Genomic DNA, 12,109 nt, shown 5'->3' on the forward strand with positions numbered 1-12,109 from the left:
AAAAAAAAAAAAAAAAAAAAACCCGCCCTCCAGTTGGCCAGCGCGCAAGTCCTCCGAAAGACTTGCAGCCCGCAGGTACCTGTGTTTACCCAATAAACCTCTTGCGATTTGCATCCGTATGGTCTCCGCCTGTTCCTTGCCAGCGGGGAGGTCTCCTCCTGAGAGAAAGTCCTCTTTGAGGGTCTTTCAATATGGGTTCACCAAAGGGAATCTGGTGCTGTCTATACATTCCAATTGATTTTCCTGGTTGGCACAAAGCTTTCAGTCAGCGAGAGGAGGGTGGTGAATAGATCAAAGAGGGTTGAAGGCGGCCTCTGGACTTGTGACAGTCCAGACTGTCCCCAGTCACCACAGCTCCCAACAGTCAGCCTTGCAGAAGGTTCAGTTTGAGGAGCAGCTTCTTCCTGTAGAGTTTTGTTCACACTTCCTTGGCTTCCCAAAAAATTAAGGTCATGAAATGTATTCTTGGCTGCACTGACTTAAATGATCAAGGAACTCACCTTGTGTAAAATATCTCAAAATGTGCTGATTAAAAGAAGCATGTTAGAGAACACGAACATGCTAACTGGCATGTATGTACCTGCAGTACAACGAACACGCTAACTGGCATGTATGTACCTGCAGTACAGCGAACACGCTAACTGGCGTGTATGTACCTGCAGTACAGCGAACACGCTAACTGGCGTGTATGTACCTGCAGTACAGCGAACACGCTAACTGGCGTGTATGTACCTGCAGTACATCAAACATGCTAACTGGCATGTATGACACCTGCAGAAGTCTTCCACTGGCCTGTAACTCACCAAGCAGGTTTGCCAGTATCCGCTGAGCCCAGGGATCCTCCTGTCTTCCCCAGCCAGTGTGTTACATTGTTAGCACACATATGTTCTGATGCATCTTTCTCACTCATGCCCCCTTTTGCACTGTTCTGCCCCCCCCCCCCCAAAGCCCTTATTAAAAGCTGTAGCTCATACCTGTAACTCCGAGCTACAGTCAGTTGAGTTACTGTCTAGTTAGGGCTACAAGACTCTATTGCAAAAATTACTATTTGAAAAAAATAGCGTTTTTGTTTCATTCAGGTAGACAAAATAATCAGTGCAGTTGTTGGCTGTAGGTCTTTAGCTTATTGAACTTGAAAGGCCATCGATTAGCCTAGGAGATGCAGTTTCTACACCTCAGCCTAGATCAGCCCTGAACAACTTCTGCCTTTCCTACTTTACCTCTGATCTTTCTGTTCATTTCTTCAGTTTAGCCATTTAAAAACAAAAACAAACAAAAATAAAAAAAACATTCCCAAATGTGTTTAAGTAGTACCTTCTGGGATATCTTTGCCACCATCTTTAACTCAAGTCTCATGAATCTGTTTCCACGACTCTTCCCCACCCCAAGTTAGTTCTCCTTTGCATTCCAGAAGCGGGCAGGATCATTGACTCTCACATATTATTGTATTCCTCCTTTTCCTCTCACAACTTAGGGTGTCCTCAAAGTTTAGTGGAAAGAGATGATTCTGAATCATAGTAATATAAAGTTAAACAAGATTAGTAAAAAGTCATCAGCAGACAAACGGCATGATTATCTTAGCCTTGCTCTTTATTTTTTTATATACATTTTCTGCTTCCCACCTATTTCCTCTTTTACCAATTAATGTTACAATTGTTTAGGGCAATGTTCCACACATAAGGATTTGTTGGTGATAAAGCTCACCTAGGTAAACTCAAGGAAAAAATACAATTTGAGCGTATATTTTGATGCCTTCCATGAAGCAGGGAAAACCAGTCCATTGCAGGCACCTTGGTCCTCTCACATAAGAGTAGACTCATCATTAGTTGTTCCAAGAAGTTCTTTCGATTTGGGGATCCTCTCAGACCTAGCTCCCTTGATTTTGAGCCATTTCTTTTGTCTCTTAAGATCTGTTTAGTTTTGGGTAGTGCAATTTCCTTAACGTGTAAGCAAGGTGATGGATGGATGGATGGATGGATGGATGGATAGATGGATGGATGGATGTATAGATGGATGACTTACAGGCTTATCCAACACTAGCTGACTATGAACAAAAAGTCCAAGAATCCAGTAGTTGCTCAGTCCACGAGGCTGGAGGTCTCATCTGGTTTTCAGTGTGCTGGAATCCTGAAGAAGTAGACTGTAAAGCCAGTAAAGGAGTGGACTTGCTAGCAAGGAGAGGGAAGCAGGCAAAGGGCAAAAGCTTCCTTCTTCCACGTCCTCATCAGCTTCCAGCAGAAGGAGTGGTCCAGATTAGATCTGGATTAAAGGTGTGTCTTCCCAACTCAAGATCTGAATTCAAGGTGTCCAGATTAGAAGCAGACCTTTCCATTTCAAATAAGCAAAATTCCCTACAGCTGGGCCATCTATTTTTGGGTTTTAATTAATTCCAGATGTAGTTATGTTGACAACCAAGAATAGCCATCACATAGTGCTTAAGGAGAAACTGAGTATGACCCAACTTCACAGGCTTGGCTGGGGTTGGAAAGAACTTGGCCAGCAGTGTGAAAAACAGCAGAAGGTAGCTGCTGCTTCACTGTCAGGATGGGGTGGGAAATAATATGGCTGAAAAACTAGCAGGATAAAAAGAATGCAATAATGGAGAAAAATGTATAGCACAATAAAAACAAGAAAAATTAAAAAGGAATGCAATAAGAAAGTGGCAGCTAAGACACAAGAAGTGAGAGCCTTGAGATGCAGATGCTCAGGAACGCAACTGGAGCAAAGCAGAGTGATGGACAGGGGCAAGTTTAAAGTCACTCTGCTCCTTACATCCCCGTTCTTCCACCTTCATCCTTTGCTCCCCACCGGCCACCTCTTCTCCATCCTTAGCTACTTCTGAAAATCAGAGAATCAGACAAGACATGTGGGCCCAAGGTTTCTCAAGCCTATCTTGGCCTAAGCCCCAACTTCATATCAAATTACACAAAACAAGAAAGTACTTGATCTCTTTATTCTCGAAACATTATGGTGCTAGATAAACTCCAAGAGGTATCAGGTTAGCCTCTGGTCTCTGGTCCTTTAGGGGAGCCAGACTGGCCCAGGCGAGCACGAGTATGGTCTCTAGGTCTGGAAGGTACTGTCTTACACACACCCCAAGTGTGGTGGGCATGGGCTCCAGCTCTCCCAGCACTGGAAGGTGGACTGTTTTGAGAAGGCAGCTGAGCAAGAGGGACAGACATCAGAAGGGTGGAAGAAGAGCAAGGGGAGGTGAAGGGCAGGAATCCTCCTCTTTCCTACGTGGACTCCAGTCAGCTGGCAGCCTGCTCGCGGGGCGGAATGCTCTCCATGAGGATCCAGACGAACTGCTCCAGTTTCTGTGCGGCTGCTTTCCCAGCCTCTAAGACTTCCTTGTGATTGGCCTTCTCCAGGTTTGCATAATCCATGACGACCTTGTTAGTAATGAGTGAGAAACCGAAGACACGAAGCCCACAATGCCGGGCGACAATGACTTCTGGGACGGTGCTCATGCCTGACAGGGAGAGGGAGAAGAGGACCGTCATGTGCTTCTCCTCAGCCGCCACGCTCCTAATTCACTAAAGCTCAGAAAGCAGCTAAATGAGTGTGGAGCACGTGTCTCTCCAGTAGCCCGACTAGTTTCTATACTCTGGTGCTCATCTCAGTTAGGATGTGAGGTCAACTTCCAGCCACAGGTGCAGAAGGCAGCTGTGCTGATGTCTGTCGCTGTTGAAACTCAAGCTGGTCCACCACGTTCCCAGAAACCCAATTCCTCCTTCCCCAGATCCATTACCTTGTCCCCCACTTCGCTATTTGACCAGATCCTTGCCTCCAGTCCCCAGCCAGCCAAATCTCGCTTCTCACCAACAGCATCTGCTCCGAGCATCCTCAGCAAGCGGCTCTCCGCCACAGTCTCGAAGTTGGGACCCGCCAGCATCACGTAGGTGCCTTCCTGTAATTCCCGCTGCTCCCCCATTTGTTTCCAGGCGTTCAAAGCCTTCTGCCTCATATTCCGGTCATAAGCATCAGACATGGCAGGGAAACGGACGCCAAACCTGGAACACAGACAAATGGCACCAGTGGGCTTTCTTCCCCAACTCTTGGACAAATCTGGACCCCTGCATCGAGAGCAAAGGGCGCAGATACGTACCTTTCATCGTTGGGGCCGCGGAGAGGGTTTTGGCCAGAGAAACCAGGTAGGTTTATGTGATCCCGGATCAACATGATGTCTCCAACTTCAAAGCTGGGGTTGAGGCCTCCAGCTGCATTGGTGACTACCAGCGTGTCCACGCCCAGAAGATGGAAAACCCTCACTGGGAATGTCACCTTAGACAGTGAGTAGCCTTCATAGGTATGGAACCTGCCCTGCATCATCACACAGGCTCTGCCATTCAGGAATCCAAACACCAGGCGGCCAGCGTGACCCGGCACTGCAAACAGAAAAGGAAAAGCAAAGTGATGATGGTAGGCGTGATGGCACTCAGGAGGCAGAAGCAGGCAGATCCCAGTCAGTTCCAGGTCGCCAGGGACACAGAGTGAGAGCCCGCCTCAAACCGTGACCATTCTTTCCTGCAACACACACACTGGCACTTACTAGAAACCACTCGTGTTTAATGTAAGATGATATAATTAAACACAGGACAACAGAAGTCTGGTGACCAGGTTGTCATAATCATACAAACGGAACTAGGTGTGAGGTAAGAATATTTGATGTGAACATTAACAAAACAACAGAAAGGGTTTCAAAAGATGTTTCCAAAGATGGAGAAACTTGTGTTTGTTTCTTTGTTTTACATTCTTCTGGTCACAGTTTTCCTTCCCTCCTCTCCTCCACTCCCTTCCCCACCCCCTCTGCTCCCACACCCCGATCTTCTACTCCTTCAGTTCTGTTTGGCAAAGGGCAGGTTTCCATGAGTATCAGCAAAACATGGCGTGTCAAAGAGAAACTCATATGTGAAGGAGCAAAAGTTAGAATCAATGGACTCAGTAACTATAGGCCTTACCTGAGATTTCCCAAGTTCTAAGCTGTGTCTGATAATCAACTCTAACTATGCCAGCATCCCAAAGTCGAACAAGGAGGAAGAGTCCGTTTGAGACCCAGACAACTCGTTCTTACAATACCCACGCAGAGAACTGGGGCTAGGGAGCAGGATTAACCGTTATCACCATCCCCATCTGACAGTGTCCTCTAGCTAAACTTCTTGAAGGAATGGATCTATCTGCCAGGAAGAGGAACTAGAACCAAGAAGAATCATAAGAAAATACTAGTAATAGAACAAGTTGACATACCTGAAAAATCCCCCAAATGAAAAGTAAGTCAATCAACTTCAAAGCAACTCGTCAGTTAGGGCTCTCGTCTGGAAGGAGTGGCAGACGCGGTCGATGCCACAACTCTTGCCCTTTGCTCTTCTCTCTTTAACGTTACCTTTCTACTCCTTATCCCCATACCTCCCTACTTTGGCCTTCCAAACTTGCACCAAAGGAGATAAATGTTTTAAAAAAGCAAAAATCAAGTACTCTTGCTTGCCCTGTTTCACCTGGCCTTTCTAACCTGAGCCCATGTTTCCAGGCTGCGGTCGCAGGGCTACACTGAGATGTCAGAGCTCCATAATAATGGGGCATATGGGTCCCTTTCCAAAGCTGCTGTAACCACGTGTTCTCTATACTAATCCCTGTGTGTGTACATAACCACATGGTGGCCATAGCGTTACTGTCGTCATGTGTATCTACTCTGTGGACGGAGATGACAGATGGCAGGAGACACTGGGAACGGATGGGTCCTTGTCCGTGGCTTCAGATACTGCTTCCTCCACTGAAGCCACAGACTGGAGGAGAGAGAGCGACAGAGTGTTTGTGCAAACAGGTCTGTATGTGTGTGTGTGTGTGTGTGTGTGTGCATGCACGCGGGAGCGTTGTGGTGTGAAGGCAGCTGGAGGGAGTCAGTTCTTTCCTTTCAGTACATGGATCTTGGGGACGGAACATCATGTCTAAGGACAGGTAACTGGTGTAGGTCCTTCTGTTTATGTGTTGCTTTCATTGGTAAATAAAGGAACTGCCTTAGCCTGTTGCTAGGACAGAACTTAGGAGGAAGACAGAACTGAATGCTGGGAGAAAGGGAGGAGTCTGAGACGCCATGGATCTGCTGCCAGAGATAGATGTGCCGAATCTTTGACAGTAAGCCACTGCCATGTGGTGATACACAGATTAATAGAAATGGGATAAATTAATATAAGAGTTAGCCAATAAGAAGCTGGAGCTAATGGGCCAAGCAGTGTTTTAATTAATAGTTTTTGTGTAGTTATTTCAGTCCTGGGCGGCCAGGATGAACAAGCAGCTCCTTGCTACAGCAACTTTTCCTGCTGAGCAATCTCACCAAGGCAGCACACGCACAGGACATACTATAGAATTTCACCACCTTAACATATACCCACACAATGTAGAACTTCAATCAGGGCAATTCCTTTCTAAAGTCATTCTGATTCCACAGTAGTCAAATGATAGGACAAAAGTAGAAACATCTCCTTGATTAGATTCCACATAAGTTCATTATGGTGGTTTGAATAAGAATGGCCCCCACGCTGGTTGATAATGGTGCTCACCTTTAATCCCAGGACATGGGAGGCAAAGGCAGGCAGCTCTGTGAGTTTGAGACCAGCCTGGTCTACAAAGCAACTCAGAGAAACCCTGTCTCCAAAAACAAAAAAACAAAACAAAGCAATCAAACAAACAAAAAAAGAATGGCCCCAAAGTGCATAGACTCGAACTCTTAGTCACCAGGGAGGTGTGGCCTTGTTGGAGAAGTCTGTCACTGGGGCCAGGCTTGGCCTTAGGACGTAGCTCTTGTCTGTGGCTCTAGTGTCAAGCTTGCCGCCATGCTCCACAACACAATAATGGACTAAACCTCAGGCACGGAAAGAAAGCCCCCAAGTAAATGCTTTCTTTCCCTAGAGTTTCCTCTGTCATCGCGTCTCTTCACCCACCCAGTCCCAGCCAGTACCTGTGCTTTTGGGAAAGTTGGGTATCTCAGTGTACTCAAAGACCTGGGCCTCAGTTAACTTAGCAGTCAGACCTCCTAACCCAGAACCACAGATCACCGCCACTTGAGGTCGATGTGTAGTGTGAGACCGAAGCCACTCAGCAGTGCTCTGATAATCTTCGTAAGAGAATCTGGGGGGAAGGAAACAAAGTGAGTTCATCTGCTGTTCCAAGTACATAGGAAAATGGCTGTTAACGCAGAAAACCTGGCGGGTATTCTACCGCAGCAGAGGACTGTTTACTCCTCCACTTCCCCATCTCTCCTTTGAACTGACCCACTAACCGTCTGATGTGAAACACCCTTCATCCCAGAGCGCGAGAAAAGTTAATGTAGCCTGTTTCATTAATGCACCCCGCAGGGCTCTGCCACTAAGTTGCACCCAGTACTAGGAGGCCCATACCTCTCCTGGTGACAGACATAGAACCAGGTTTCAGAGTTATGATGCAGAATCAAACCACAGAGAGGACTCAGAATGAATTAAGGCCTTCCCAAAGGCCAGTTTCTTGCCTTTTGTTTTGCTTTTTGTTTGTTTGTTTGTTTGAGACAAACAAAAGAAGTCTCTCTACTTTGCCTACACTAATCTCCAACTCCTGGGCTCAATGATTTTTCTCACCCCAGCCTACCACTAGAGTAACTAGGACTTTAGGCAGCTCTTTGGATGAAATTTTTTTTTCTAGTTTTGTTTTGAAACAGGATTTCTCTGGGTAGCTCCGTCTGTCCTGGAACTCACTCTGTAGACCAGGCTGACCTCAAAGTCACAGAGATCCGCCTGCCCCTACCTCCTGAGTGATTAAAGGCATGCGCCACCACCACCCAGCACAGGTGAAATTTTTTAAATTTAATTTTTAATTTAAAAGTTTGATTTAGGGGAGCTGGAGAGATGGCTCAGTGGTTAAGAGCATTGCCTGCTCTTCCAAAGGTCCTGAGTTCAATTCCCAGCAACCACATGGTGGCTCACAACCATCTGTAAAGAGGTCTGGCGCCCTCTTCTGGCCTTCAGGCATACACACAGACAGAATATTGTATACATAATAAACAAATATTTTACAAAAAAAAGTTTGACTTAATTGGAGCATACGTGTGTGCGTGTCAGTGGTTGGGTCCCAAGGACGGAACGTGCAGGGTTTGCAGTGACCGCCTTCACCTTTGGAGTCATGTCACCAGCCCTGAGCTTTTTATTTTTATTACTTATTAATAAGCAATGAGAACACTCCTAGTAGAAGTCTATTAAGAGCCTTAGTTCCTCTGGACATGTTTGTTAAACTTGCTAAAAAGTCAGGAGTGGTGCACACCTTTAATCCCAGCCCTCGGGAGGCAGAGGCAGATTTATCTCTGTGAGACCCAGGCCAGCCTGGTGTACAAATCGAGTTCTAGGACAGGCACCAGAGCTATACAGAGAAATCCTGTCTCAAGAAACCAAAGGGTTAAAAAAAAAAAAAAACACAACCCAGAACCTTCTCACTCACAGTCCCAAGTCCAGTTCCATCACAACTAACTGTAAAGATTAAAAATTGCTCTTTGACTTGGAACATACATTGAGCACAATTAGCTGGGCAGCGGTGGCTCACACCTTTAATCCCAGCACTTGGGAGGCAGAGGCAGGCGGATCTCTGAGTTCAAGGCCAGCCTGGTCTACAAGAGCTAGTTCCAGGATGGGCATCAAAGCTACAGAGAAACCCTGTCTTGAAACCTCCCCCCCCCAAAAAAAAATAAAAATAAAAATTGAGCACAATTAAAAAAAAAAACTCAACAAGATTTTTTTTTTCTTCCAGCAAGAAAGTCTTAAATCCCAGCGGCAGCCCCAGACTATAGGATAAGGAGCCCAGCCTGGAAGTATAGGAGGTCTTTGTCACGCACACAGTCACAAGAATAATTAATTATAGGAGACAAAGAGGACGGCAACACAACAGGTTACCCTCGATGAAACAGCTAGGGCGGGGAGAGAGCAAGTCACAGGGCGACAAAAATAGCAAGAAATGAATGAAACCGCAACCCGAAGGGCGGGAAGAAATGGGGCATGACAACTGGCCATGTCCAGCCACAGTGCAATCGTCAAGAACATCTGACCCCGTGGTTATCCCTACAGCTCTGCTGGTGAATTAATCTGGAAATTCCCAACGCAAAACGGAGGGTTTGTTTGTTTGTTTTTCGGACAGAAAAGAGTGGAAGTCTTCTGAGCAGATCAATAAATATTTCTCAGCCTTACAAAGACTCTTTCCATTCCCAACTTGTTAATGCGACGTCTAGTTTGGAGGGAAGAGAGGGGCTGTCTTGGAAAGTGAGCAATTTTCCTTCTAGAGGAGGAACTCCGGGCTAGCACAAGAGAGTTATGTTCTGGTTACCTGGACCTCTAGAATGCAAAGTTGTGTTATGAAGTGGCCAGGGCTGTACCTGCTTCTCCACAAGCATCCCAGCACACACAGAGGCACCAGTTCCCGACAGGAGTCGCCTACACTGCGCTAACCTGTTCCTTCCTGCTCCGGGCGCCGGGCAGCTGGATTCCCGCGCCCGCCCGCCCGCCCGCCCCAGCGTTCCGGAACCCCGAGTCCGCCGCCGGGCTCCGCGCCAGGCCTCTCCGCGTCCCCCGCGGCGGGCTCGCTCCTTGCCTGGGCCCAGCCCGCTAAGCTCCCAGGTCTCGGCGACTGCCCGTCCACTCGGCAGAGCGTCCGGTCCCCGGGCCCCACACTCACTCGTTGTTCTCCATGGTGTCACCGACGGCCGCGCCGAGATCCTGCCCTTTCCGCTCCGCGGGCGACACCGCCCGAGTCTGGCCGACGCTGTTAGTGCACGGTGCTCCGGGCCCGGCTTTATAGCCCCGGCCGGAGGCGCCAGCCAATGGCAGCGGCCTCGTCTCCATGGTGACACACCCTCATCCAGAGGTGTGGCAGGAAGCCTCCCCGGAGTCCTCTCCGAGTCTAGGGCACCCAGCATCTCGACCCCGCACACAGTCACGGTCCTCCCACCCAGGAAAGGAGGCCTGTGTGGGCAGAGGACTAGACGCAGGGTGGAGAGCCCCGGAACCCCCGACCTGCAACTCCATTCTCCCCTGAGCTATTGTGTAAGAATTTGGAAAGCGAAAAAAATTCAAGCCATAGGTTGTGCAATCCTAGAATAGAATGAAGCAAAAAGTTGACTAAGTTACTTTCGGGAATAGGGAAGTGGGGCCACGCGGGAGACAGGGCTGACTTGGTGCCTCCCGGATCTGCGGGAACACACAGCTCGAGGTTGGGTCTAGACTCCTTGGCTCCTAGACCCAGACAGGATTGGCGACAAATGGAATGGATGCACCGTACCGGGTCCAGGCAATTCTGCCAACCCTGAGAACTGTCCGGAAGAAAATTCACGCAACAGAATTATACACACGCACCTAAACAGTATACCGCTGTGCTAAGCATTCGAAATTCCTCCTCCTTAACCAAACCTTACTTAGATCTCAAAATCCTTTTTCTGCCTCTCTCCTCTCTCCTGGGAGCTCTCTCCTGCCTGCTGTTTTACCACAACTCAAGCCACTGTTTCTCAATCCTATTTTTCTCATTCACTTAAAAATATCTATTGAGCCTTAACTACGCACCAGTTTAATAGCTGGAAAGCCGGTGTACACACCTTTAACCCCAGAGATCAGGACAGAAGCAAGGGATCTCTAAGTTCCGGGCCAGCCAGGGCTGCTCAAGGTGAGACCCTGTCTAAATAGTAGTAGTAGTAGTAACGATTGAGGCCAGCCTGGGCCAGTCTGTGCAGGTAGGGCGGGGAGGTGGGGGGGGGGTGGAAAGAAAGAGAAAAAAAAAAACCTCAATAGGAAATATCTATTTTTTTTTGAGGGGGTCTTTCTAGACAGGGTTTCTCTAGCTGTCCTGGGTCTTGCTCTGTAGACTAGGCGGGCCTCAAACTCACAGAGATAGGCCTGCTTCTGCCACTGCTACCCGACTTGACTGCTCTTTTTAATTTTTTTATTTTTAATTGATTTACATTATTATTATCATTATTAGGCCTTTTTGAATCATTAGGGCCAGGCATAGTGGCACATGCCTTTAATAACCTTTAGTGGCTTTAGCTTTGCCTCTGGTCTTCAGGCAAGATTTATTTATCAACTACAAATAATATACCAGTACATGTCATCCAGCCCCAAGAAAATTTCTGTGCCTAAATTTTCTCATTTGGAAAATGATTAGAGTAATTTATTTGCTACTCTTGCAAGGATCATATAAAATACGGTTAAGTGTTTTGTTAAGTACCTGGCACTATAATTATAATTATAACCACACATTAAATGTTGGCTTTTACTATTTCCCATTGCTTCTTTTTATGTTTTAATATCCACCTAACTTTAAATTGGATCAAATAAAAATTAGCAGCTCATTTAGTCTATCATCATCATCTAGAATCCAACAATACTCAGAATAGTCACATGTGGTTATTAACACTTAATAAAATTAAAATGTAGTCACAAGTGCACATTTTTAATCCCAGCATTTAGGAGGCAGAGGCCGGAGGATCTCGAAGGTTGAGACCAGCCTGGTCTACAGAGTGAGTTTCAGGATAGCCAGAGTGACACAGAGAGACTCTGTCTCAAAAAACCAAACAGAATTCTTGTGGAACCTCAAGAGCTGGGATGTACTTGGTAGAGTGTGTCTAGCTTGCATAAAGTGCTGGGCTCAGTCCCTAACACCACATAAAGCTGGGTATGGTGGTGCATATCTGTCTAGAAGCCCAGAACTTGGAATGTAAAGCTCAAAGGTTCAGACATTCAAGGTCATTCTTAGCCACCAGTAGGATGAAGGCTAGCCTAGCCTATATGAGATCCCATCGCATAGGTAAAAATCTCCATGTTTCTGGGTGGGAAGCCTGTTTAATACTTGTCCTTAACTGTTATCTCTCATTCTCTCTAGATCACAAAATAGAGTTTTCTCCACTTGAAATATTTACTCCCACTACCAACAATATTTCTCTAATTATTAAAATATTTTAAAATGTATTTTGTTGTTTAAAGTATCACTTTGGTTCTTTCATTTCATTTTCATTTCCCCATTTGTGCATCCCTTAGTACTTGGAATAACTGGGTAGACATTAAGAAGTCATCTAACAGCTTTGACCCCTAAGAATGGCTCCAGGGATAGA

General features: G+C 46.7%; 1 protein-coding gene across 1 annotated transcript; it reads right to left on the bottom strand.

The window, feature by feature from the left end:
* Positions 1-2,591: 2,591 nt before the first annotated feature.
* Positions 2,592-9,866, bottom strand: Pnp (purine nucleoside phosphorylase). Its single transcript, XM_050129493.1, has 5 exons — positions 9,685-9,866; positions 6,956-7,125; positions 4,109-4,388; positions 3,823-4,013; positions 2,592-3,472 (listed from the first exon to the last, which is right to left on the bottom strand). Exons 1-5 carry the CDS (start codon positions 9,849-9,851, stop codon positions 3,252-3,254), a joined length of 1,029 nt encoding a protein of 342 aa, XP_049985450.1. The 5' UTR covers positions 9,852-9,866; the 3' UTR covers positions 2,592-3,251.
* Positions 9,867-12,109: the final 2,243 nt, after the last annotated feature.

The sequence above is a fragment of the Alexandromys fortis genome, unplaced genomic scaffold (assembly GCF_014885135.2).
Source record: "Alexandromys fortis isolate MF-2015 unplaced genomic scaffold, M_Fortis_MF-2015_v1.1 scaffold_285, whole genome shotgun sequence".
Lineage (NCBI taxonomy): Eukaryota > Metazoa > Chordata > Mammalia > Rodentia > Cricetidae > Alexandromys > Alexandromys fortis.